The 22,081-nt window shown below is 45.1% G+C and overlaps 1 protein-coding gene across 4 annotated transcripts; it reads right to left on the reverse strand.

Moving 5' to 3' along the window:
- Nucleotides 1–60: 60 nt before the first annotated feature.
- Nucleotides 61–21,822, reverse strand: LOC6591660 (protein crumbs). Of its 4 annotated transcripts, XM_026984684.1 has the most exons (14): nucleotides 21,033–21,822; nucleotides 10,487–10,831; nucleotides 8,811–9,803; nucleotides 8,521–8,655; nucleotides 6,245–6,783; nucleotides 6,130–6,171; nucleotides 5,464–6,008; nucleotides 5,100–5,400; nucleotides 4,261–5,038; nucleotides 4,014–4,196; nucleotides 1,759–3,504; nucleotides 1,571–1,695; nucleotides 1,098–1,511; nucleotides 61–1,028 (listed from the first exon to the last, which is right to left on the reverse strand). In XM_026984684.1, the coding sequence occupies exons 1-14, from the start codon at nucleotides 21,283–21,285 to the stop codon at nucleotides 798–800; spliced, it is 6,630 nt and encodes a 2,209-aa protein (XP_026840485.1). In that variant the 5' UTR covers nucleotides 21,286–21,822; the 3' UTR covers nucleotides 61–797. The 4 variants fall into 4 exon arrangements, with proteins under 4 accessions (XP_026840485.1, XP_026840484.1, XP_026840486.1 ...); XM_026984683.1 differs by lacking the exons at nucleotides 6,130–6,171; nucleotides 8,521–8,655 and adding an exon at nucleotides 7,542–7,853; XM_026984685.1 differs by lacking the exon at nucleotides 6,130–6,171.
- Nucleotides 21,823–22,081: the final 259 nt, after the last annotated feature.

The raw sequence follows: 22,081 nt of genomic DNA on the forward strand, positions 1-22,081 counted from the left end.
GATCAAAGAGTAGACGAATCGTTTTGGAAAAAAGTCGAAATATTTAATATTTATTATATGTATAGTACAGTCTTAAGGTTACGCTTAGAAATTCTAGAGCAAAATATGTCTTTCATTTGATTTGAATGCTTAACCAATAGATTTTCTCCTGTTCTAATAGTTGCAATTGCTTTTCGTTACTCAATTTTGAAGGTTTAGTTTAACATTTTTTTTTTGTATAAGGCCACATTTCCTGGTTTATATACTTCAGTATATATAGGCATATAGGATTTTTTAAACGTTGTTTTCTTTTAGCTCAGCTAATTTATGTAGTTGTTAAAATTGCAGATACAATACAAATCTATTTACAAAAAAAATACTCGTACAGTACAATTTGAAGGTAGGTCTACGCAGGGTAGAAATGTGGTCGGTTGTCGGTGTCCAGTTTTCAGAGCTATAACTTTGTTCGCAGCTTTGGGATTACACATACTCGTGGATAATTAAAGTAAACGAGGAACCGAATATTGAAACTAATCTAATCGGAATCGTAACTACATAACGACTATAGAGTGGTGTTTGCCATCTAAATACTAGAAATAAATAGACAACGGCATTATTAACTAACTAAAGCATAGGCATAGGCATCGAGGTGGTGTTTGAGGGGAGGGGGCGGGCTGCTGCTGGCTTTGAGCACCTTAATACGAACTTACGTACAAAAACATTGCATTACTCCTACTTCTCTAGGCTATTACGATATGGGCGGACTTTAGAATATCTTTTTGTTTGCTTTGCTAATCGAATTTCAATCGAAGCTTAAACTAAATAAGTCGTTCCTCTGGCGGCGGCTTCAGCACATTGTCCATTTCCAGCCTCGGATTGCAGTACTCCTGGGCGCTGGGGCTGTAGGTGCCGCGCGTGGCACGCTTGTTGCGCGCCATCACCAGGAAGGTGCCCAGCAGTGCTCCGGCAATCAGAAGCAACACCACCACAACGGGTATAACAATGATGGCTATATCTGTCGTCGATGGGCCATCCTCCTTGGCAACGATCTATATAACAGCGATGAGTCAGAGAACTATCAGTTCTATACTACCATAAAGATTTTAATTTATACTCACCGGTGCCGTGCAATTCTTGCCCGCAAATCCTTCCGTGCAAACGCAATAGTAGTCCGGTTCTGTACCGCAGTTCTCCATGCAGCGGCCTCCATTGCCGCAAATATCAGTGGCATTGCAGGGATCCGTAAAGTTGCAATATGCTCCGCAGTAGGGCTTCTCGCATATGCACTGGAAGGAGCCGCGCTTGTTGAAGCACCGACCCAATCCGCCACAATACTCTCCCTCCACACTGCACTCGTCAATGTCGTTTTCGCAGTGAACTCCCTCGAATCCAGTGCCGAGGCAGTTGCATTCGTAGGCCCCCACTAGATCCTTGCACTTGCCTTCGTTCTGGCAGGGGTTCGAGTCGCATTCGTTGATGTCCTGCTCGCACAGACGACCCGTGTAGCCCAGGCTGCATTTGCACATGGGTGACTGGAATCCAAGCAGCGTTAGTACGCATTCGATTTGGGATTGTATTTATGATTTCTTACCACGCCTGTGGTCAGGCAGAGGCCGCCATTGTCGCAGGGCGTTCGCTCACAGAAGGGCACATCGCACAGGGTACCCTCAAAGCCTGCGGCGCAGGTGCAAGTAAAGTTATTGCCAGTTAATCCATCTGCAGAGAAAAATTATGTTCAAGGGTATGTTCAAAGAAGGGGCATTACCCCGGTGTACTCACTGAAACCGTTCTCGCAGGTGGATCCATTCCGGCAAGGCTCGTTCTCGCACGTCATCTGCTTGAGGACATCGCATTGGGGACCGGTGTAGTCCTCCGGACAATCGCAGAAATAGGCCGCAATCAGATCCGTACAATTGCCACCATTTTGGCAGGGCTGCATGGCGCATTCGTCGATATTCTGCTCGCAGTAGCGTCCCTCAAATCCTTCGGGGCACTGGCAGAAAAAGTCTGCCACCTGGTTGATGCAGGTGCCGTTGTTCTTGCACACCGTGTTGAGGCACTCATCGATGTCGATGGAGCAATCATCGCCCTCGTAGCCCGCCTGGCAGGTGCACGCATACTCGTCGGACGGGGCCCGACAAAAGCCATCGTTCCGGCAGTCCGTCTGGAAGCACAGAATGCATCCCTCGTCGGGCCGTGTTGTGTTCAAACGGAACTGGGCCTTAAGCTGCACGGACACGTTCTCGGTGCGGGGATACAGTTCGGCATTGGAGAAGTACGGCAGCAGCAGATCGCCCACACGCGCCTCACCCACACATCCCTTGAACTGGGAGCCTTGCTGGGCGGACAGAGTGGAGCCACGCGACTGACGCGACTCGGGCATGCCGCCCAAGTAGACCTGGGTGCTGCTCGACAGCAAATACTGGATAGCTGCCTGGTCAATGTCGACGGAGAAGGATGGGGCCGGATCCACCATGGACTCCCAGCCCTTCCAGCCGCCCTCCAGCTTGCCATTGTGGGCCCTCAGAAAGATGCGGCTCCACTCCCCGTCGGCGTTCTCTTTCTCGAACCGCGTGGACTCGCCAATATGCAGTTGGGTGAGCTTCCAGGTGATGGTCACGCGTCCCCCATTGACGCCAATCTCGAAGAAACTGTCTGCATTGTCGATGAACAGAAGAGTTCCGCCGGCCCGTGTCCGATAGGCAATCTCAATGGACGGCTTGAGGGTTTGCTTGGGGGCAGTTTCTCCACCAGTTTCCTCGGCCGGTGGTGGCTCCTGGAAGTAGAAGAAGGCCAGCGGGCTGCGTTCCCGGCCCGTGAATGTGGTATTGGTCAGACATTCGTAGCCATCGTCCAGGTTCTGGCAGACACTCTCGCCGGGACAGGTGACCAGCTGGCAGAATTCGATCTCCTGGCAATCCTTGCCCTTGTAGCCATTGGGACACTTGCAACTGTAGTCGTTCCACGTGTTGCGGCACTCGGCATTGTGTCGGCAGGGATTCTTGCGGCATAGATCGTCGGATACCTCGCCAGGCAGCACCGAGGCACGGTCAATGCTGACCGCTCCAAGGGGCTTGGCATTCACTTGCACATCCGTAACATTGAGCGGATACATCTCCACAATAAGATTGAGTGATCCATTGCTCACTTTCACGTCCTGGATGATGCCCTTGAAGTAGTCCTTGCTGTCATCTGTCGTCTCCTTGCTGAGCACCGTGACACTCTCGTCCACTCCAGGCTCTGTGCTGGCGGGCAGCAGGGATTCACGCGTCGGCGCAGGGCCGCCCAAGTATAGCACCTGTGCATCCAGCAGACCCGTCGTCGACAGCGTCTTGCGGAAGTACTCGGTACCATTGAGCTTGACCTGCACCAGTGTCTGATTGCGAACCACCTCGATGAGATGATTGTAGCCATTATCCAGCTTCTGTCCACCCACGGTGTAGGCCTCGGGTGTCCCCGAGAACTGCATCTTCACCAGCAACTCGCCGCCATGGAGCTTGGCCGAAACATACGAGTCACCAATGTCTAAAAGAAGGAAAGGCAGATTAAAGATTAAATATTACAAAAAGGATATGGGGTATTTGCCACGTCCCTTCCGGCCTTCAAAAAGGCGAAAATCTGATAGATATTCTAGTATCGAAAATGCATAACTATTAAACATTCCATTATATTCCAGATAGCAGAATCTGAAGTAGTTTGGATCATTATTAAAGAATCCCCTGTTACGGATTCGCTCTCTCATAATTTTTCTCGCCAAGTGAGCGCCCCCTGGCGGAGTGAGCGAGTTTTCGTTGGTTGAAAGAGAGACAGAGAGATGTAACGGAAGGAAGTAAGCAGCTAGAATATTTGTCATTAGGCGGAAGGAGGATGGACAGATTAGAGTGCAATCTATGACAGAATTAGAACACTGACGCTAACGCTCGCTCTCTCTATCTCTGTCCGCAGTGGCGGAATTTTGAGATTACATACATACATACAATATATTAACTGAGTACCGGGTATTATAGTATAGTAATCAGGCTGATTTTACTCACTTTTGGTGGGTGCCTTGCGTGGATCGCTGCCCAAATAGAAGACCTGCCCCGTGGGCTCTCGAGTGCGTATAAACATGGATATATCTAGAATAGAGCGTATGGCTCGTCTGCCCACATCGGTGGTCTCCACAATCACAGCCGAATGTGTGGTATTCTCATGCCCAAAAGTAGCTGCTGTCATATCTAAAAATCGAAAAGGAACAGTCAAAAATGATGCTTAACGGAATCCCTAAATCCATCCACTTACTGTGCTGGCAGGTGTGTCCAAAGAAGGGCCTAGGACAGTGGCAGGCAAACGTGTGCCACAGATCCGTGCACTCGCCATTCGAGTGGCAGGGATTCGGTTTGCATTGCTCGGTGCGTGGACAGCCGCTTTGGACATTCTCCAGCTTGGTATCCCCGTACGTAAAATTGGCGCTCTGCTCGTCGGGGAAGATCCATTTTCCATTGACGACTATGTCCTGCATGCAGCCCACAAAGGCCGACGGTTGGTGCGTCAAATGCCGCAGATATGACTTTAGATTGGGTATCGTTCCGCCCAAATAGGTACGTGGGAACGAGGGCTGGCTGTTGTTGGCCGTCTCGTAGGATCCCACTGGGAATATGGCCTGCTCATCGTTGGCGGACAACACCAAATGAGACGTATTGATGGCCACAAACACCTTATGCCAATTGCTGTCATTCAGCTTAGAGCCAATAAACACGCCCTCCCATTTGTTGAGCAGCGACGAATGCAGGTTCAGGCGTCCATTGATCAGCTCTAGAATATAGCTGACGGGCTCATTCTTCTCCCCGGAGGTGCCAAAGGCCAGCACGCCATTGGGCAGCGTTGTCCTAAATTGCAAATTAATGTCATAGCCCTCCTCGCGCTCGGTGGTCACAGAGATGAGGCTGGTCGCCACCATCGACAGGGTAGTGGTCTTCTCGCAGGTGTCGCCCTGGAAGCCATTCTCGCAGGTGCAATTATACAGATGAACGGTCTCGTTGACCAAATACGGCCGACAAGTGCCATTGTTCAAACAGGGCTACAGTAGATAGATCGTAAATCAGTAAATATTGAGATCTTAGATTCGATTTAGGACATACATTTGTTAGGCATCCAATCAGTGGCACCGAACAGTTCTTGCCACCAAAGTTGGCATCACAGTCGCACTCATAGTCGTTGATCTGGTCAATGCAGGTGCCGCTCTGGCAGGGATTAAACCGATCGCACTCATCGATATTGATCTCGCAGTGGGTTCCCTCAAAGCCGGGTTCGCATTCGCAGGTGTAGGTGCCGATGCCATCGTTGCAGGTGCCGTGCTTGCTGCAGGGATTGCTCTCGCACTCATTAATGTTGATCTCGCAGTTCTTACCAATGATTCCAGGCACACAAACGCACTCGTAGCTACAAAAGGTAATTAGAATTATAAGCCGAAAATTCAGCTAGGATTGAATGGAATGGACTTACCCGCTGGCATTCTCGTAGCTGAATGGCTGACTAAACACCTTGGGAAGGTCCGTGAGGCGGCTAAGCTGGTACAGCGTCTGATTGGATCGCTCCAGGCAGTTGCTGTTGTACTGACAGGGATTGCTCTCACACTCGTTGATGTCCTGGTCGCAATTCTTGCCCTTGTACCCAGCATGACACTCACAGAAGTAGTCCTTCACCTGATCGAGGCATTTCGCCCCGTTTGTACACGGATTGGACACGCACTCGTCGATGTTTAGCTCACAATTCTGTCCCTCGTAGCCAGTACCGCTGCAGTCGCATCGGAAGCTGCCCAATTGATCGATGCACTGGCCTCCATTCAGGCAGGGATCTCCCACACAGTCGTCGATGTCAATGTCGCAGACACGTCCCGTCATGCCCGGTATGCATGAACAGGTAAAGTTGTTGATCATATCAATGCAGGTAGATCCGTTCGAACAAGGATTGGTGATGCATTCGTCAATGTCGATCTCGCAGTTCTCGCCACGATATCCGGGCTGGCAAACGCACTCGTAGGCATTGATCTGGGCGTAAAAGAAAGGATTAAAGCGGCTTAATGTAAAGGCAATGTTACACTGAAGCTTTGGGATTTAGCGGGGGATTGGCTCTAGCAATAGACCTACGACAGCTGTTCTTCTCACTCACTTGTCTCAATATCCGATGCTTTCCGTATTTAAAGAAAAACAACTAATTACACTTTAGTAACCACTTTAGTCGTCATCCCCCATCCGAGAGTTCCCCACCCCCCTTGAGTACCTACCTTGTTGTGGCATGTGGCTCCATTCAGACAGGGAAAACTGAGGCACTCATCCACATCCGAGTCGCAGTGGATGCCCGTGAAGCCTGGGGTGCAGTAGCACTTGTAGGATCCCTTCTCGTTCTTGCAGATGCCATTACCGCAGATCTTTGGGTGCAGCGTGCACTCGTCCACATCGTTGGCGCAATTCCTTCCTGTCCAGCCGCGGGCGCACTTGCACTCGTAATCGCCGTTGGGGAGGTCCAGGCATTCGCCGCCGTTCTGGCAGGGCTGGGTGGCGCACTGGTTGCATACCTTGTTCTCGGGACAGGTGCACAAATTCTGGACGCACACCATCGGCTCCTGGCAGTTGAGGGGCGAGCAGTTGTCGGCCTTTTCGCACCGGTCTCCGGTGTAGCCCACCGAGCAGTAGCAGTGGGTGCCGTTCATTGAGCAAGTACCTCCGTTCAGGCACTTGCCGTTGGTTGCATTGCAGTTGATGGGCGTCAAGGCCATGGCGGCGGCCGCTCCTCCATCGCCCGTGCTCTGCTGGCAGTTGTAGCCTAGGGAGGAAATTCGAAATTAGAAATGGGATCATCTCAAGGTGAACAGATAATCTTCTACTTAATTTTAAGTAATTAATTACTTAAGTATGTATATCTACTCATACTACTACGCTACATATTTACAGTTGGATTTGCAAGGGTTGCACTAAAATTTTCAAAACACCGTTAAGTATAAAGCTCTAAATGAATCCATACACCAGAGGCCTTCGCCTCTCTCTCTCTCTTGTAATACGCTCTCTTATGGCTTTTGTATTCGCTTGCAGCGTGCAATTTGCATTCAGAAAAGAGAAAGAGTGCATCCGTTATTCTGCTAAGCAGTGTAGTTTGTCTGACGATTGATCAATGCTGACAGAGAGAAAAACAGAGACTGACAAGCAGTGGAGGCGAGGACACTCTAGCTGTTTATTCTGGGAAGCAGTGCAGGCGTCGTCTGGCAGAGATTCGTTTACTCTGATAAGCAGTTCACGTGTTGTCTAACAGTGAAGCAGTGCTGACACATTAGCTATTATCACGCCATATTTTCGCCATTCAAAATTAGTTAATTCTAGTATTATCAAAATTATTTTAACTAAATATATAGCCACCAGTGGGGATTCATTTAGGGCTTTAACATTTATAAGTAGAAAGCACTACTAGTACTACATCCATTGACCGCATGTAAAATAAAAACTACATTTAAGTGGATGACACGACTTTTAGGACAACCCTTTGCGTCACTCCACTTCGTCGTATATATGTACATATATATGCCAAACCTGTGTATCCACTAGCACATATACAGGTATAATTGCTACTATATCCCAGGCAGGTGCCACCGTTCAAGCAGTTTTCTTGGGGACATGCATTCAGGGAGGCCAATCGATGGGTTGGTGACTGTTGTTGTTGTTGGTTTTTGTTAAGTTTACTAGCTGTTGTTGTTGTAGTTGTTGGTAATATTGTTGTTGGAATTGTATTTGTATTCGTAATTGCTGGTACAGTGATTGCGACTATTGTTGTTGTTGTTGTTGTTGGCAGTTGTTCTGGTGTCGGTGTGGTTGTTGTTGTAGGTAGACAATGACCAATAGGGCCTAAGGTTTATAGCCATATACGGGAGGATTGTTGTTGTTGGGTTGTATGTAGTATATAAGATTAGGGGGATTAGTATATAGCGAATAAATCAGATGTTAGTAAAAGCAATGGGAGATTATCCAAAAAAGCAGATGCACATTAACAGAATGCATTTCCCGAAGACTTGAAGGCAGTCCATAATGTTTTTATGTATTTCCAATGAATTAGATAGGTATGGAAGCTCAAGTTAAGTGCGAGGCTGATGGGCATACATCGACTTTTAATGACTGCACCCTGCGGATCCCTGTAAGAACGCAGCGATTTATACGAATGTATCCGTTCGTTTATGGGACATTTACGAGAGGATGCGCCCCTGAAGTGGAACAGGGGTAGCAGAAAAAGTCAGGTATCGAATGAGTTTAGTCATAGGATAGACTCTCCGAATATTACTGATCTTTGGATAATATTTCTTCAATTAGAGCATGATGTATGTATGTTTATTAATCGAAACGAAGAGGATTTGTTGTTGCCCATGAACCAATTAAATGTTATATATTTCTTTAATTTATTGACATCTATCTGCCTTGAAGCTTTGAAATGCACTGTGGGACACCCCCAATCTACAATTATTGGTCTAGCCCTCTAGCCCATCATCCAGCCTCTAGCCTCCAGCCACCATCCACGTACTCAGCTTCAGTTCGCAACGTTTCCGCTTAAGCCACTCGGGCGAGATGTAGCGCTTCTTTTTCTCGCTGGCGCACTGTGATGGATCGATCATCTCCAGTTCGATCGAAGGCGGCGTTAGCGGCTCCAAGTCGGAAGCTTTTGTTGTTGTTAAGATACCAAAAACCATTAAGCCCAAAGAAAAAAAAATTAAAACCAAACGCTTTATAACCATGCATCGCCCATGAAAAACCTTTACCCTTTTAGCTTTTTGAGAGGGAATCTCCCAGAGAAGGACAAGCAGTAGGACTTACCCGTTGTGCCTGGCTTACACACGCACTTGCCGCCAACGCACTCCGAATCGATGGGACACTGTTGGGTACAGCTCGGGCCCAGCTGGCAGAGCTCTCCACTGTATTCCGGGGGGCAGATGCACTGGAACCCAATGGCCTTGTCCACACAGGAGCCGCCGTTGAGGCACTGCTGGGTCTGGCAGGTCATGGGTCGATCACACACCTCGCCGCCCCATCCGTCCAGGCACTGGCAGGTGTACCAACCGTACGTATCGAAGCAGCGTCCGCCGTTCAGGCACGGACTCTTGTCGCACTCATCCACGTTGGTCTGACAGAAGGCGCCCGTGTAGCCGGTGCCGGAGCAGTCGCAGCTGAAGCCATTGATGCGGTCGATGCAGCTGCCATTATTCTGGCACGGCTGGGAGGCACACTCGTCCGTGTCGATCTCGCAACGGGGACCCGCATAGCCCTTGGGGCACTCGCAGGCGATGCTCCCGGTGCCGCCGAGCACCACACAGGCGCCGTTGTTCAGGCAGGGATTCGACTGGCACAGCGGATGGATGTTCACCTCCGTTTCGCAGTGCTGCCCACTGTGCTGGGCATCGCAGAAGCACTGGTAGTCGCCGCGCGAGTTCTCCAGGCAGGTGCCACCATTCACACACGGATTCTTGCCGCAGGGCGAGCCATTGTCCTTCTGGCAGTTCTTGCCCGAGTACCGGGCCGTGCAGCGGCACTCGTAGCCCTCGGAATTGGAGGAGCACGTGCCATGACCCATGCACGGATCGGTCAAACAGAAATTGTCCGGCAGCCGGGTAAACAGATCATGATCGCTGCAGGGTCCGGGCGTCAGCGGACAGACCCCAAATACGACATTCTGTATGGTCGAATTGTTCACGAACTGCAGTCCGGGTCCATCCAGAAGGCAGCCGGAAAAGGAGTTGCCCAGTATCAAGATGGCATCTTTGTAGCCGATGTCCTGATTCGTCAGGAACTGACTGTTATACGTGGAGTTGGCTAATGAAAAGGAGGGTGAAAACGCGGTATCAGTATGGAATAATTATTGAATTTAACGTACACTCTATACCACATACAATCCCTGAATCTAGGCCATTCTATAGTGTTTGGCTAATCTTCTATTTATTATCAAGTTTTTGTCCAGATATCTATTGTAAAATTTTGTTAATCAAATATTGAACGATTGAAAACTTGTATAATATCGATACGTAAGCGATACCGATTGTAAATTTTATTGTTGCATACAAAAAAAAAGAAATTTACAGTCTGTAAATCGAAATCCCATTCGTATTCGATCTATACCATCGTTCCATTCACATTTGAGGTCTATATTACGTTTAAGCCTGACTAGAAATACATTTAGGGATGGCAGATGGTACATCGATATCTTTGGCGTGATCGGAACGAATGTATCCGTTCACTTACGTGAAATTTCTACAGCGAATGAGACGAAAAAGCCTTAAGCACGATTCTAGATAGTTCCTTTCCCGTCTATCAATTGATTAGTTTGTGCTCCTCTTCGTGATGATGGGGATTCGAAATCCCTTTCCCACTTTACTTTACAACACATTTCACGATTTATTTCGAACCCTTTTGGACATCCACGACACTCGCAATTCGTGTTAGAGGCTCTCTCGTCCCGTTGCAGACCCAATTTGTTTTGTGGTTGGATTATCACTTACCAAATATGCTTGCCGCACGATCCACATGCAAATAGAGGTTACCGTACTCGTATTTGAACTGGAGCGTATGCCAGCGATTGTCCAACAGTTGGTAGGGCAATTTCACATCCAGGCGATTGTTTGGCCCATGGACGGCGGGGCCGGCCAATGAGATTTGCAGAAAATCGTTGAGCACTGAGATTACGATTGAGTTTTTGTTGTACTGCTGGGCGAGTATCTCGCCGCCGCGGCACGAGCGGAAACTAATCGCCGAATGGTCCCAAATGGGCATCGGGGTGGTCAGACGGAGGTAAGTGGAGCCATTGAAGTATGCCTCCTTGGTATGCACCTCCACGGAGGCAACATCTGCAAGAGAAAAGATCAAGAGTTTAGTTGTGGGGTTACTTCAGACCGAATAAAAGACTCAAATGAAAGCATGACAAGGCCAGGCCGGGCCGGGCCAGGCCAGAGCCAGGCCAAGTCGGATCGGAGGGCGTACTCTCATTTAACTAATCGCATTTCATTCGAATCGCGGGGCTTTTCTGTGCTGGGGGGAAAACGCATTTGTAACCGTAGACTTCTTCCTCATTTCCTCAGCGACTTATTTGGCCACACAGCAAAATGGCCAATTGGTTTACTTTGGCTTACATTTTCCCCTCTGCGGCACTTTTTTCTCCTTCCCTCTCGGGCACTTCCCTCCGCGTCTCGTTTGGCTAAGAAAGTGTTTTTTTCGTCTAGCATTGACCAAATTAGACAAGTTGCCACGGCCAGGCAGCCGCATGCATGCCACATGCCACATGCCACCACACTTAAATGGTAATCAGTGAACGTTTCATTTCAAAACTTTCATTTACCGCTGATCGCCTGCCAAGGCGCGCAGAATCAATTCCCATTTCCCCCCAGCACCAAGCACCAGAAAGAAGCTGTAGACCAGAAGACTCCGGCCATAACTTCGGACGACGAGTGGTTTTCTAATTCAGTTTTCAAGCGAGAGGGAAAGCCCACCTATCGGCAAAGATCGAAGCTTGAGGTACCCTAATAAGAAGTGAGTGTGCCCCTTCGGTTACATCTCGTGTGTCCGAGCGCACTAAAACAACATTCGAAAGAAGCGTTCGAAGACTTCCACTAAACTAAACAGGTGAATATAGTTTCTTCTGACTGGGAAAAAGAATGTAGAAATATATTAAACTACAAGTTAAATATAAATGGTGTAAGGTAATGCCCAAAACTGAAAGACTACAGGGATCGTAGAGGGTTATCGACTGTCTCGTCTAATAGAAGGCCAATCGTTCCTTAACTTCGTGCGCTCCATTTAATAGCAAAAAATCGTCATTCCTCGGAAAGTGTACAGCAAGATCCAAACAAAATGAAACAAACTTTCTTGACTGAAGTGCACAAGGCGCAAAAATAAGAAAAAGCCGACTATGACTGTTGATATGTTCGTGCTTAAATAGGTACGAGGTACGCACATAAACATTTGTGCCAAAAGCCGGTTTTGTAGACCGTTCAATAAACTGCAAAAGGCAAAAACCAAAATAAAACGGAGCGAAATCGGCTAAAAGGAAAAGTTTTTAACGAGAGGAAATGGCAACAGGGAAAAATAGGGAACTAATTAGGAATTTTCAGATCTAAAAACTCTGGGGACTCTTGCACGAGAGAACCGCGTGGCTTCTCTCATTTTCTATCATTCGATTTGAGCATCTTTGCTCGACTTGTGAATCCGAGATTTTCCGTTTCTCTTCGGCCCTTGACTGCCTGTGCGGATTGCCATCTACTGCTTGCTTCAGGGATCACCATCAACCATCAAGTGGTTGCTTCAGGAAGCTTTGTGGATCGCCATTGACTGCTTGCATTGGGACGGTAGCACACGGTTGCATTTAACTAGGAAATGGAAAAGGTTTTGAAACTCTGCAGATAATAAACTATTCGAACATCTACTCCTCTGGTTAATAATTATTTTAATTGATTTTGAAACTTTTTTTTTGCTGTAGGAAGTACGTAGATAATAGGCAATCTATTGATTCCATTTCAATAGAAATCTCTGTACAGTACTTCCCCATTTGATCTGAGGCGTCTCGAACCAAAGTATGTATTTATTTTGCATTCCAGCTTTTGCTAGACCATCACTCAAGCCTCCAATGGGAGTTGGAAAACAAATGTACGGGTATACTCTTCATTAAAAATGACAAATGAAACTGTTGGAAGCAGCCAAAAACTTGAGAAACCTTTGGCCATGGCGCTCTGAGCTTTATTGCCAAAACGAACATAACCAGATTGAAGTTTGGGGGGAATTTGTGTTAAGTGTTGGTGCTTTTTGGCGTTAATAAACTTTGAACAAAAAATCGTACATATTTTTACACTTCCAGATCATTTTAGCACCTTCTCGGCTGGGTTGAACCCACACGTTGGTGGTAGTGCCATGCCCTTTGGGCGGCTGCCCTGACCCATGGCCTGATGGCTGGGATCCCGGGCTTAGAAAGCACTCGAAGCGACCTCGTCGCAAACAGAACCTGAACGACGAACAACATAATGGAAAAAGGCCATTATGAGGCCATCGATTTTGCCGCCTCGCCTTGTCCGGTCTTCTCAAACATTTCGTACGAGTAATTTTGTGTTTAAAGGCGATTTGTGGTATTTGCATTGACAGTTGTTCGTCTGTCGTTTTGGTTAATGTATGCCAACAGGGAGGGGACAGTAGGGGGCGGGCAGGGCGTTAGCAAGTAAGTCTGGCAGTAAAGAGCTCATAATTATATTATACTCACGTACGAAACTAGGCAGAAAAATATTCAAAAGTTAAACAACAAAAATGCGATTTAAACTGTTTGATCGTTGGACTTAATGTTTCGACGAAGGGATACTCATTACTTAGATGCGGTGTATAATATTTTAAGCCCTATAGTAGGGCTCAAAACTCAGCATTAATCAGGCTATACAAATATTTCATTCTTCTAAATTCTGGTCGAGAGCCCGTATGCCTTTTACTGACAGTGTCATTTCACACATTCATGCACGTATTCCTTTACATTTATAGATGGAATGCACACACCTATACTATATTGTGGAAGTTAAGGTATAGATTCTCCTTATGCTTTGGCATGTGCAATTTTTTTGTACACAATCTCCGCATCGACGACTGACTGTTTTGTGCTGTTGTTCTTGACCGTAAACAAACGGAACGGAAATTTCATAATCACAACCAAGGAAAAGAATTCTATTTCCACCTCTTTTTTTTATTATTATTATTCTACTTTTTGCGTGACTTTTGGACAACCGTTTGTTGGTTTTTTTCTTCGACTCATGAATGACTTGACTCTGAATCCGACTCTAAAACCCGATCTTAAGCCGTCTCTGAGCGAATTTTGTTTAGCGGTGCCATAAAAAAGAAACAGTTTAATAGTGTCTTTTCAGCTTTTGTTCGGGTTTAAGAGAGAGAGAGAAGAGAACGTTTGGTGGAAGCACTTTTCGAGACTTTAATGACTTCTCGGCGCTGTGACTTTTTTTCGGGCACAAAAGAGTTTGTTATGCCGGTTCTTAAGTAGGGGCGTGGCAAATGGATGGAACTTAGCCAAATTTGAATGGTTTTTAATGAATTATTCCTACAGAGAATACAATGGTAGGTATTTCTGGGATGAACCATCGTAGTATAAAGATTTATGGTGATTTCTGGTGGGATTTAAAAGATTTAAGTCTTTAAATGCTCCATCAATGTCTAGTGTACTTAAATATAAAAAAAGGTGAATATAATTGTAATTAATAGCGCATTGCTCTAGCATTAACATTTTTGGAAGCCCAGGTGCTTCAAGTGCGCTATCAATTTGATGAACGATTTACAGTACACCTAAAAGATTAATTGAGGGATTTAATTACAAAGGAAGTACAATTTTCTCTTAAAGCTTTTCGCCAAAAAAAAATGATGTACTTTCCCCCACACTCGTACCTTGGTACGGTACGGCATCAAAAGAGAAAACGCTCGAGATTTGCAAAACTGTATCTGAGATGCATAATTACACTGCTTGCTTTTCCATTTCCCAATGTTATTCCCATGCTACGCTGTGCGCGTGGAGGGGGAAAAGTGATTTATGCAAAATGCAAAATGAGATAAACACTCAAAGGAGGAAGCGGTAAATGTTACAGAAAGCAACAACCGACTCCGCCTACACACTGGACAGCGGTAGAGAGAGAGACGTGGAGAGTGGGAGAGAGAGAGGGAGAGAGAGACCCAGTTAGGAAAGAAACACTCAAATCATTGCAACACTTACCAACACTTGCATAAGCTTGTAGAGCATAAGTACTCCGAATGCATACAAATACATATGTAAATTAGCTCAACTTTAGCTTTTTGCTTTGTTTCTTCCCCTGCCTTCTGCACTGCATTCTGCTTGTATGACTAATCAGCGTGTCTGCATATGCAAAACAACACCAAATGTAAGGACATACATACATACATATAAGTACATATATGTACATATATGTACATATGTATGTACATGTGCTTGCTTAACCCCATGTGGCCGCTGGCTATTGCCGTTTTGCATGTTAGCCACTTTGAAACTAGATGCAGTTCTCGCTCCTCTTTCTCCTGCTCATCTGCTGCTTTGACTGTTTTAATAATACCTCGTACCGGCACATGAGGAATGCAAGGGTACATATATAGAGATCGTGGATACATACATATGTTTGTCATAGGAAGAAAAAGACGTTTTAATACCCCCTAAACGGGTTAATTGTTTGATTTTGGTTGACCTTTGTGGAACAGTGTCGATTCAATTATTATTATTAATTATTACATATAGGCTTTCTTCCTTTAAAATCTGTTTATTATAGGAAAATTATTAAATTTTCGTTAATTCCTTTTGTTTGGCAATTTCACGCTTTTCAAATTTTGCGAGCGAGAGCGTGCGGATTTTGGGCCTGCGTGAAATATGGTTTCATTAGAACATGTTGATCTTCCTCGTTACTCATTTTACTATTATTATTGTTTGAAACAGATCGAATATTCAGCAAGATCAGTAACTTCTGGTAACGGGTATCCAATTGTCTTGTTGCTGATATTGTTTCTGTGGCAGGTGCAGTGGCAGTACCCACCCTTCCCCCGGGGATATTTCTCTGGTCTAACCCTTAGCCCGAGGGAAGGAGGGGGGATCCAAGGTGTTGGCCACAACAAAACGTTGCACGTTGCTAACTTCGGCTCGGCTCTGACTTGTGGGTGGTTCGGCTTGGATCCGGTGCTTGGGTTGCCCGGGGACCCGGGATTGTTTTTTGCCGCTACAATTTTTTCCCCTTCTTCCATCCCACTCTTCACATCTCTGAATATGGTCATACTTCAATTGTTTTCCCGTTGTATGTATGTGTGTCTGTGTTGCCTCATTCAGCTCTCAACCCACACTTTTCTGTTGTCCCATTGTTGTTGTTGTTGTTTTAAATTTTTGCTCTAAATACTTTTAACTTTTTACTTTTTTGTTGTAGCATAGTTGTTGTTGCTTTTGTGTAACAAACCGCCCACGAAAAAAGTTTCATTTGCACTCGATTGTTTCGTACACTTTCTTTAGATTGGGTACAAAGATTTAGCTGAGAAGCTGAACGATGAAGGTAGAAGAAGAAGGCTGAAACATCAAGACAGTCCCATCCGGGGAGGCAAGACAGACTGCAACAGACTCCAAGACCTGCTAACGATATGTTTTTTACATTTTTTGAACATGTTTTCTTTATTTCCATCAACCTTAAGGTACCTAATAGACTTTAGTTCCTAATTATCTAATTAGTTCTAATTATCAAAGCGATTACAGTGAAATATGTTGAATGGAGTATTAAAAAAAAACAGTTGTATGGCATTAAATATAGAAGAACCAAAGAACTTCTGGCTTTTCAAAAACATTTTACGAGTGTCTGGAGCTAGCTCAAAGGCCAGCATAAAAATCGTGTAATATTATTGTTCTTTGTAGAACAGCTATCGGAGCACTTTTTGAATGCACACGACATGTATTTTGTTTGGGTCCTCAGGCTTTTAGCATGTGCGTCTAACTGGCATCGGTTTTCGTAGAATAAATAGAAGATTGCTTAATAGAAAGAGTATCTAAGCATCGGTGCATCAATGCTACTTTTCTGCTTCTTTCGGATGTTCAGAAGTTGCATAAATTACCGATGACCGATTTAACTTGTTTTCATTTTCTGAATTTAATTTGTTAGCAACAACCAACAACAACAACAAAATCGGTAATAAAATAACAATGTTTTCGTGCAATTAAATTTGAAATTTTTAATTTTATTTTAATTGTTGCGTTTTCGTTTTTCGGTTCACTTTTCTCCCTCTCTCTCTCTCTATAGTATTGATAGAAAAGTGAAAACGTGTCGCGGTTAAATTTTAATTACAGCCCAAAGATAATGCGATTATTGAAACGTTCCAAAGGGTTTAATTATACTACTAGACGATGCTCAATAGTCATGAGGTTTGTATATAGATAATAATTCCGAAAGATCTTTATAAAGATTTGTGGTAATTATCAAAAAGTTTTCCATTTGGGAAAAGTTTTCATATTGTTATTATCATTTGTTTTTTGATGGAAGTTGGCTAAGGAAATAGACAAATAAATTAGTTATAGTTTGAGCCAATTTGGTACAGGAACTAGGCTTCAAAGAGCAATTACCCCAAATATGGTTGAAAATAGATGAGTTTCCGCTATGAATATTTATTGTTGTTTATTAAAGTTTTCTGCAAATACGCGTATATGGAATTTCATCAGTCCAATTCAGGTTTAAATTGCGTCTATCCGGATACAATCAAGGGTGTGAACCGGATCAGAAGTGATTCAGGGCTACATATATCTATGGGAATATTTTAGCCAGATAGGAGTTCCAGCCTAGATAGTAAATATTTCAAGAAATTGAAGACAAATAGATACCAAATATAAAAGAAGATTAGTTAGGTAAAGTCGGTCGAGTGTCAGAGAAGGAGCTCCACACAGACAAGGTTGTTTCTTAATGGTAAATACTCATACTATGTTTTCAAACATTTTAACGTTCCCAAGCCCCCATCCTCTTGGCATAGTTTTCCCTATACTTCTGTGAGCTCTTTCATGTCTGACTGCACTTTGGACCTGGAGAATAGTGGATCATTTGTTCCGACACCTATAGTTCAACGAGGAAAGAACGAAACTGAGATACAAACAAGTTCCCACACTAATTTCCGCTTTTGCTTCCAAGAAATGTGCTGAAGAAATTTATATTTTTAAAATATTTAAATGAATACGGCGCTTCTATTATATAATATGAGCACACAATACCATGCGTATGTGGAGGTAGAAGCTAATTAGTTTTGATATTCCATGAAAGCTGCAGATTAACGTGCGTAAAAACTGCGCACACCCACAAAACATGCTGTTTGTTAAGTATTCAGACTATGAAATACCCACTAGTCGCTCTTCAGAATACATTTTTTATCTGAAAGATAAGCATCAAAGGAGTCTAAACAGGGTATTTGGTTGCTCTACTTTATCTCTTATCGCAAATGTACACAAACACAGTTTAAACTTGTATATGCTCTGAGAGTAAGGGGTATCCAAATTTCAGTGTGTCAACGGTTTCGCTGTGAGCTTGCTCCCATGAAATCATGATTACAGATTCGTATGTATCGTACATTCCCACTTCCACTGCTTGCTCTTCTCTTTTATCTCCTCGTTCTGGGAACAACAACAAAACAAACCACAAAAGCAAGCATACAGACTCCCCCAAAAAAATACATAGCTGCTTAGAATTGAGCACACTCAAATAGAGCCGGAGAGTCTCTCTCTCTCTCTCTCTCTCTCTCTCTCTCTCTCTTCTACTGGGACTGATTCTGCTGGCTGCCGCTGCTGCGCAGCCGCGCCTGGGAACCCGTTTCTGTTGTTGGAAAAAAACAATTGGCCATGGCTCCAAGTGCGCAGCGACTGCGACCTGGCCCTTGTACTCGTCGTAGTACATGCTCTGGGCCTGCCTGCCAGACCCGTCCATCCACGAACTGGCACAAAGCAATGAACTGTTGAATAAAACAAAACCCAAAAACCTGAGAATCTTTTCCGGTGGTGCGTCCCCAGCAGAACAGTCTGAGCAAACACAGACCGGGAACAGAGGATGGGCCTGGGACTGTGCCCCGTAGCTGCTGCATCAGTGGGCGTTGCATTGTGGAGTGGGGACGCAGTTGGCCCGAACAATGGAAATGCTTTTAAAATAAATTGTGGAGTCATGATTAATAATATTAGCATTCATTAAAATGTATTAGAGACATCTCAAATATTTAAGCTTCGCGGTTGAGCTTCCCTTAGAAAAAAACGTAGAAGAATATTTATTCAATGCAAGAATACTACTTGCACTGCTTTAAGCTAGTCTCCACTTCTCCACCCCGGAGAAGGCAAGCAGAACCTTCCGCGTGTACCTGTATTTCCCACCACGATTACCTCACACACACCCCACCATTTATGTCAAATTTGTGTGCGTTCCATTCCACTGTACCGTCGCGGTGCTCGTATGAGTCAATGTTAACAATGCCCGTGCTGTTGGGCTGGGATCGCGCTGCGTATGCAAATAGCTAGAGATAAAACGCAGCTACGTGAGGGCCGCGATAAAGCCAACTTCGGGCAGCATTGAACAACGCCCCCAACCAAAGTTTTAAACATTTGTTTGCATGAAATTTTCTTAAAAAATTGAATCAAATAAAAGCGAAAGCCGCAATGTTTTGTTGTGTCGCCCGCTGTATGATATTTGCGGCTTCTGCGGTCGGGTCGGCTCTTCCCAAGGCGGCCTGGTAATCGATGGAGAAACTGAAAACTGGCAACGTTGCTGCAACTGACTCCGACCTTTAGGTTCTCTATTATAGTCGTAGGGGGAAATCAGTACTTTTTTTAGTTCTTTTGTGGCTATTTTTATAGAGCAAGCTAACGACTTGCACTAATGGCCAGCGTCAGGCAATGGTCGCGGCCCGTTGCGTAGCCCCGGATTCACGGATACACGGGGTCCAAGGGGATGACCAGGCCCTGCGTCACGGCCGATTGCACTTTAACACTTGACCAGAGACCAGGCCAGAGAACAGGCGGCGGCCTAAAACACAGGCCGGAGCGGCACGCGGGTGTGTCCCCCCCCCACCCCCGCGGGCACACAATTTCCATTTCCACTAACCCGCGGGGTCACGTGTTGTCGTCATTAGCGCGATGCAGGTAGCACAGGTAATTTGTTTCCCTCAAGAGGAGTGTACCTGCGCCGCGATTTTTTCACTTGAAAAGATGGATCATTCCAATTTAGGAGAAAATTCAGTGGAAAAACGGAGAAGAAACCACTCTCAGAAAATGACTATGATCGACGGGCGATGTGTCTGGATTTTTACAATGGGAGCTGACGGGCCCAAAAACCAGTTGTTTGGGTGGAGTGCAGGGATTTCCCATCTATCAACCTTTCCCTCTCTCTCTTTCTCGGTGTCTCTCTGTGTTTTTAAACACCCTTTAAGAAGGTGCTTCGATTTTTCCAGATGCTTGACAGTGTATTAAGAGAGACAAATTTCCCACAAGCAGAGGGCCTATACATTGTATTGAACAATCATAAGAGAGATAATTTTTCAAGGGTATCCAAATTCTCGGTACTCCCGGTTCTGGTTCCCTCATCGGAATTGCGGTACTGCTAACTGCTGACGTTGCCGGCTTCGGTGGTTTGGCAATTATTGAAGTCGCTGCTTTCCGGCCAGCGATAAGATTGCGGGTAACAACAGTCGTTGACTGGTCCGATCGGTATTGTAAATAAATAAACCAAATTTGAGGTCGTTTTTGCACAATCCCATTGAAAAAGGGGGGCACGGGCACACGCAGCACAAAAATACAGAGACAATAAGTGTGGAAGCCTCGGTCAATACGAGTATGTAACTGATAATTACGCATAATGAATCAGCAGTCGACATGTGAATCAATTTTATTATTCAATTTCATTATAATCGAATGTAGGAAATGAAATGAATGACGGAAGAAATAAAGAGAAATGCACTCATTAAAGTTAGCAAGCAGTTAAACTTCAAAAGAGAATATGGCAAGCATAGCGATCCCTAAAGGTTATGTTGACACTAGCTAACTGCTTGGCTGGTGGAGTCTTGTGAGTAGAAATCGAACAGTAAAATATTTTCTAACCATCTACAATCCAAGCAAATCTACTTCTCTCAAGCATTATTTTCGTTTAGCGATAGCCAAAAACCAATAATAAAATATTTGCGGATAATTAACACCATCAGAATTTAGGCATGTCAGATCTATGAGTCACCTCTTTAGAATAAGGAGAGAAGGAAAACTCGTTGAACAAGTTTTCGGTTACCGAAATTCAATGAAAAATCATTCCCTTCCGTCACACACACACATACACACTTGAGAGCTTTGATTCTCAACTCAAAAGTGCACTCGAATAAATGCAAGTGGTTCAGGGGGAAAAAAACAACAAACAAGAATCAGGCAGAACATTTCAATGGTGTCATGCAAACATATAATACAATAATAGAGGGGGACCAGCGCTCCTCCGCTCTCTCACCACGTAGAATGTCCTCTCCTCTCTTTTTCGCTCTCACCTGTTGCTAAATATATTAATATGAAGAGAAATATCCATTGAGGCGCTGAAATGGCGCGCTTGAGCAAATGCTGCGCTGTCGACGTCGTAATTTGAGCTGCGCTTTTCGTGCGGGCACGGCTCTGCATTCTTCTTGCTGCTGATCTGCTCCGCTGCTGATGTTGTAGTCGTTGTTGTTGTTGTTGTTTCTGTTGTCGTGTGACGTGCGCAGTTGCTGCGGTTGCTGACGCTGACGCATTCACGATCTTAGCCATGATCGTACCTTTTCGTTGTTTTCGGTATTGGCCAAGAAGGGGTTTCGTTTTGTTTCGTTTCGGTTTGTTTGGTTTACATTGGAGCCTTTTGGGCCGCTTGGAATACGTTTATTGCCTTTTACGCACACACACGCACATGCATGCTACACACATACACTTGCATTTGGTCTAGAACGGGTTTTTTTTTTCAGCTCTAGAAAAAAACACTGCTTGATTTGCACACTTTCGCACGCGACACTTTCTAGCCTGAATTTGAATATTGAATTGAGCACAGATTCGGATTGAGCCACTAATTTCCCATTTCGCAGGTAAGAACTCACACTAGCTGGCTTAAACAATGCTGCTCTGGTAGTGGTGGTTGTTCTGCCCTTTTGAACTGCAGGCAGTGCATTGAACACACACACACTTAGGCGCGTTGGCTAACACCAACACTAAGGCACGGGATTGTGCGCATAGAATGAGAAAAGCAACAAAAACTTTCGGCGGCCTCCGTTGCGATAGCGACGACAAAAACGTACGTCCGACGCGGCCGAGAACAAACTGTGAAATGTTGTTCGTGTTAGCTGCTTGCCACTGTAGTGGTATGTGTGCACAACAGGTAGCCTCATGGTGTTTTTTTTTCCTCATTTAAGCCTCGCTAGCGGCAAAGTGTGACCAGGCAGCAGGCAGCCACGGTTACACTGCATAGTCAGCTGTGTTTTGTTTACAATTGCATTAATTTTGGTAATGGGGTTTCACTACACTTCAAGTTAAGGCAGTGAAAAATCTATAGAAATTTTATATAATAATCCTATTA

Source organism: Drosophila persimilis, unplaced genomic scaffold (genome assembly GCF_003286085.1).
Source record: "Drosophila persimilis strain 14011-0111.01,24,50 unplaced genomic scaffold, DperRS2 tig00000000-arrow-pilon, whole genome shotgun sequence".
NCBI classification, from domain to species: Eukaryota; Metazoa; Arthropoda; class Insecta; order Diptera; family Drosophilidae; genus Drosophila; species Drosophila persimilis.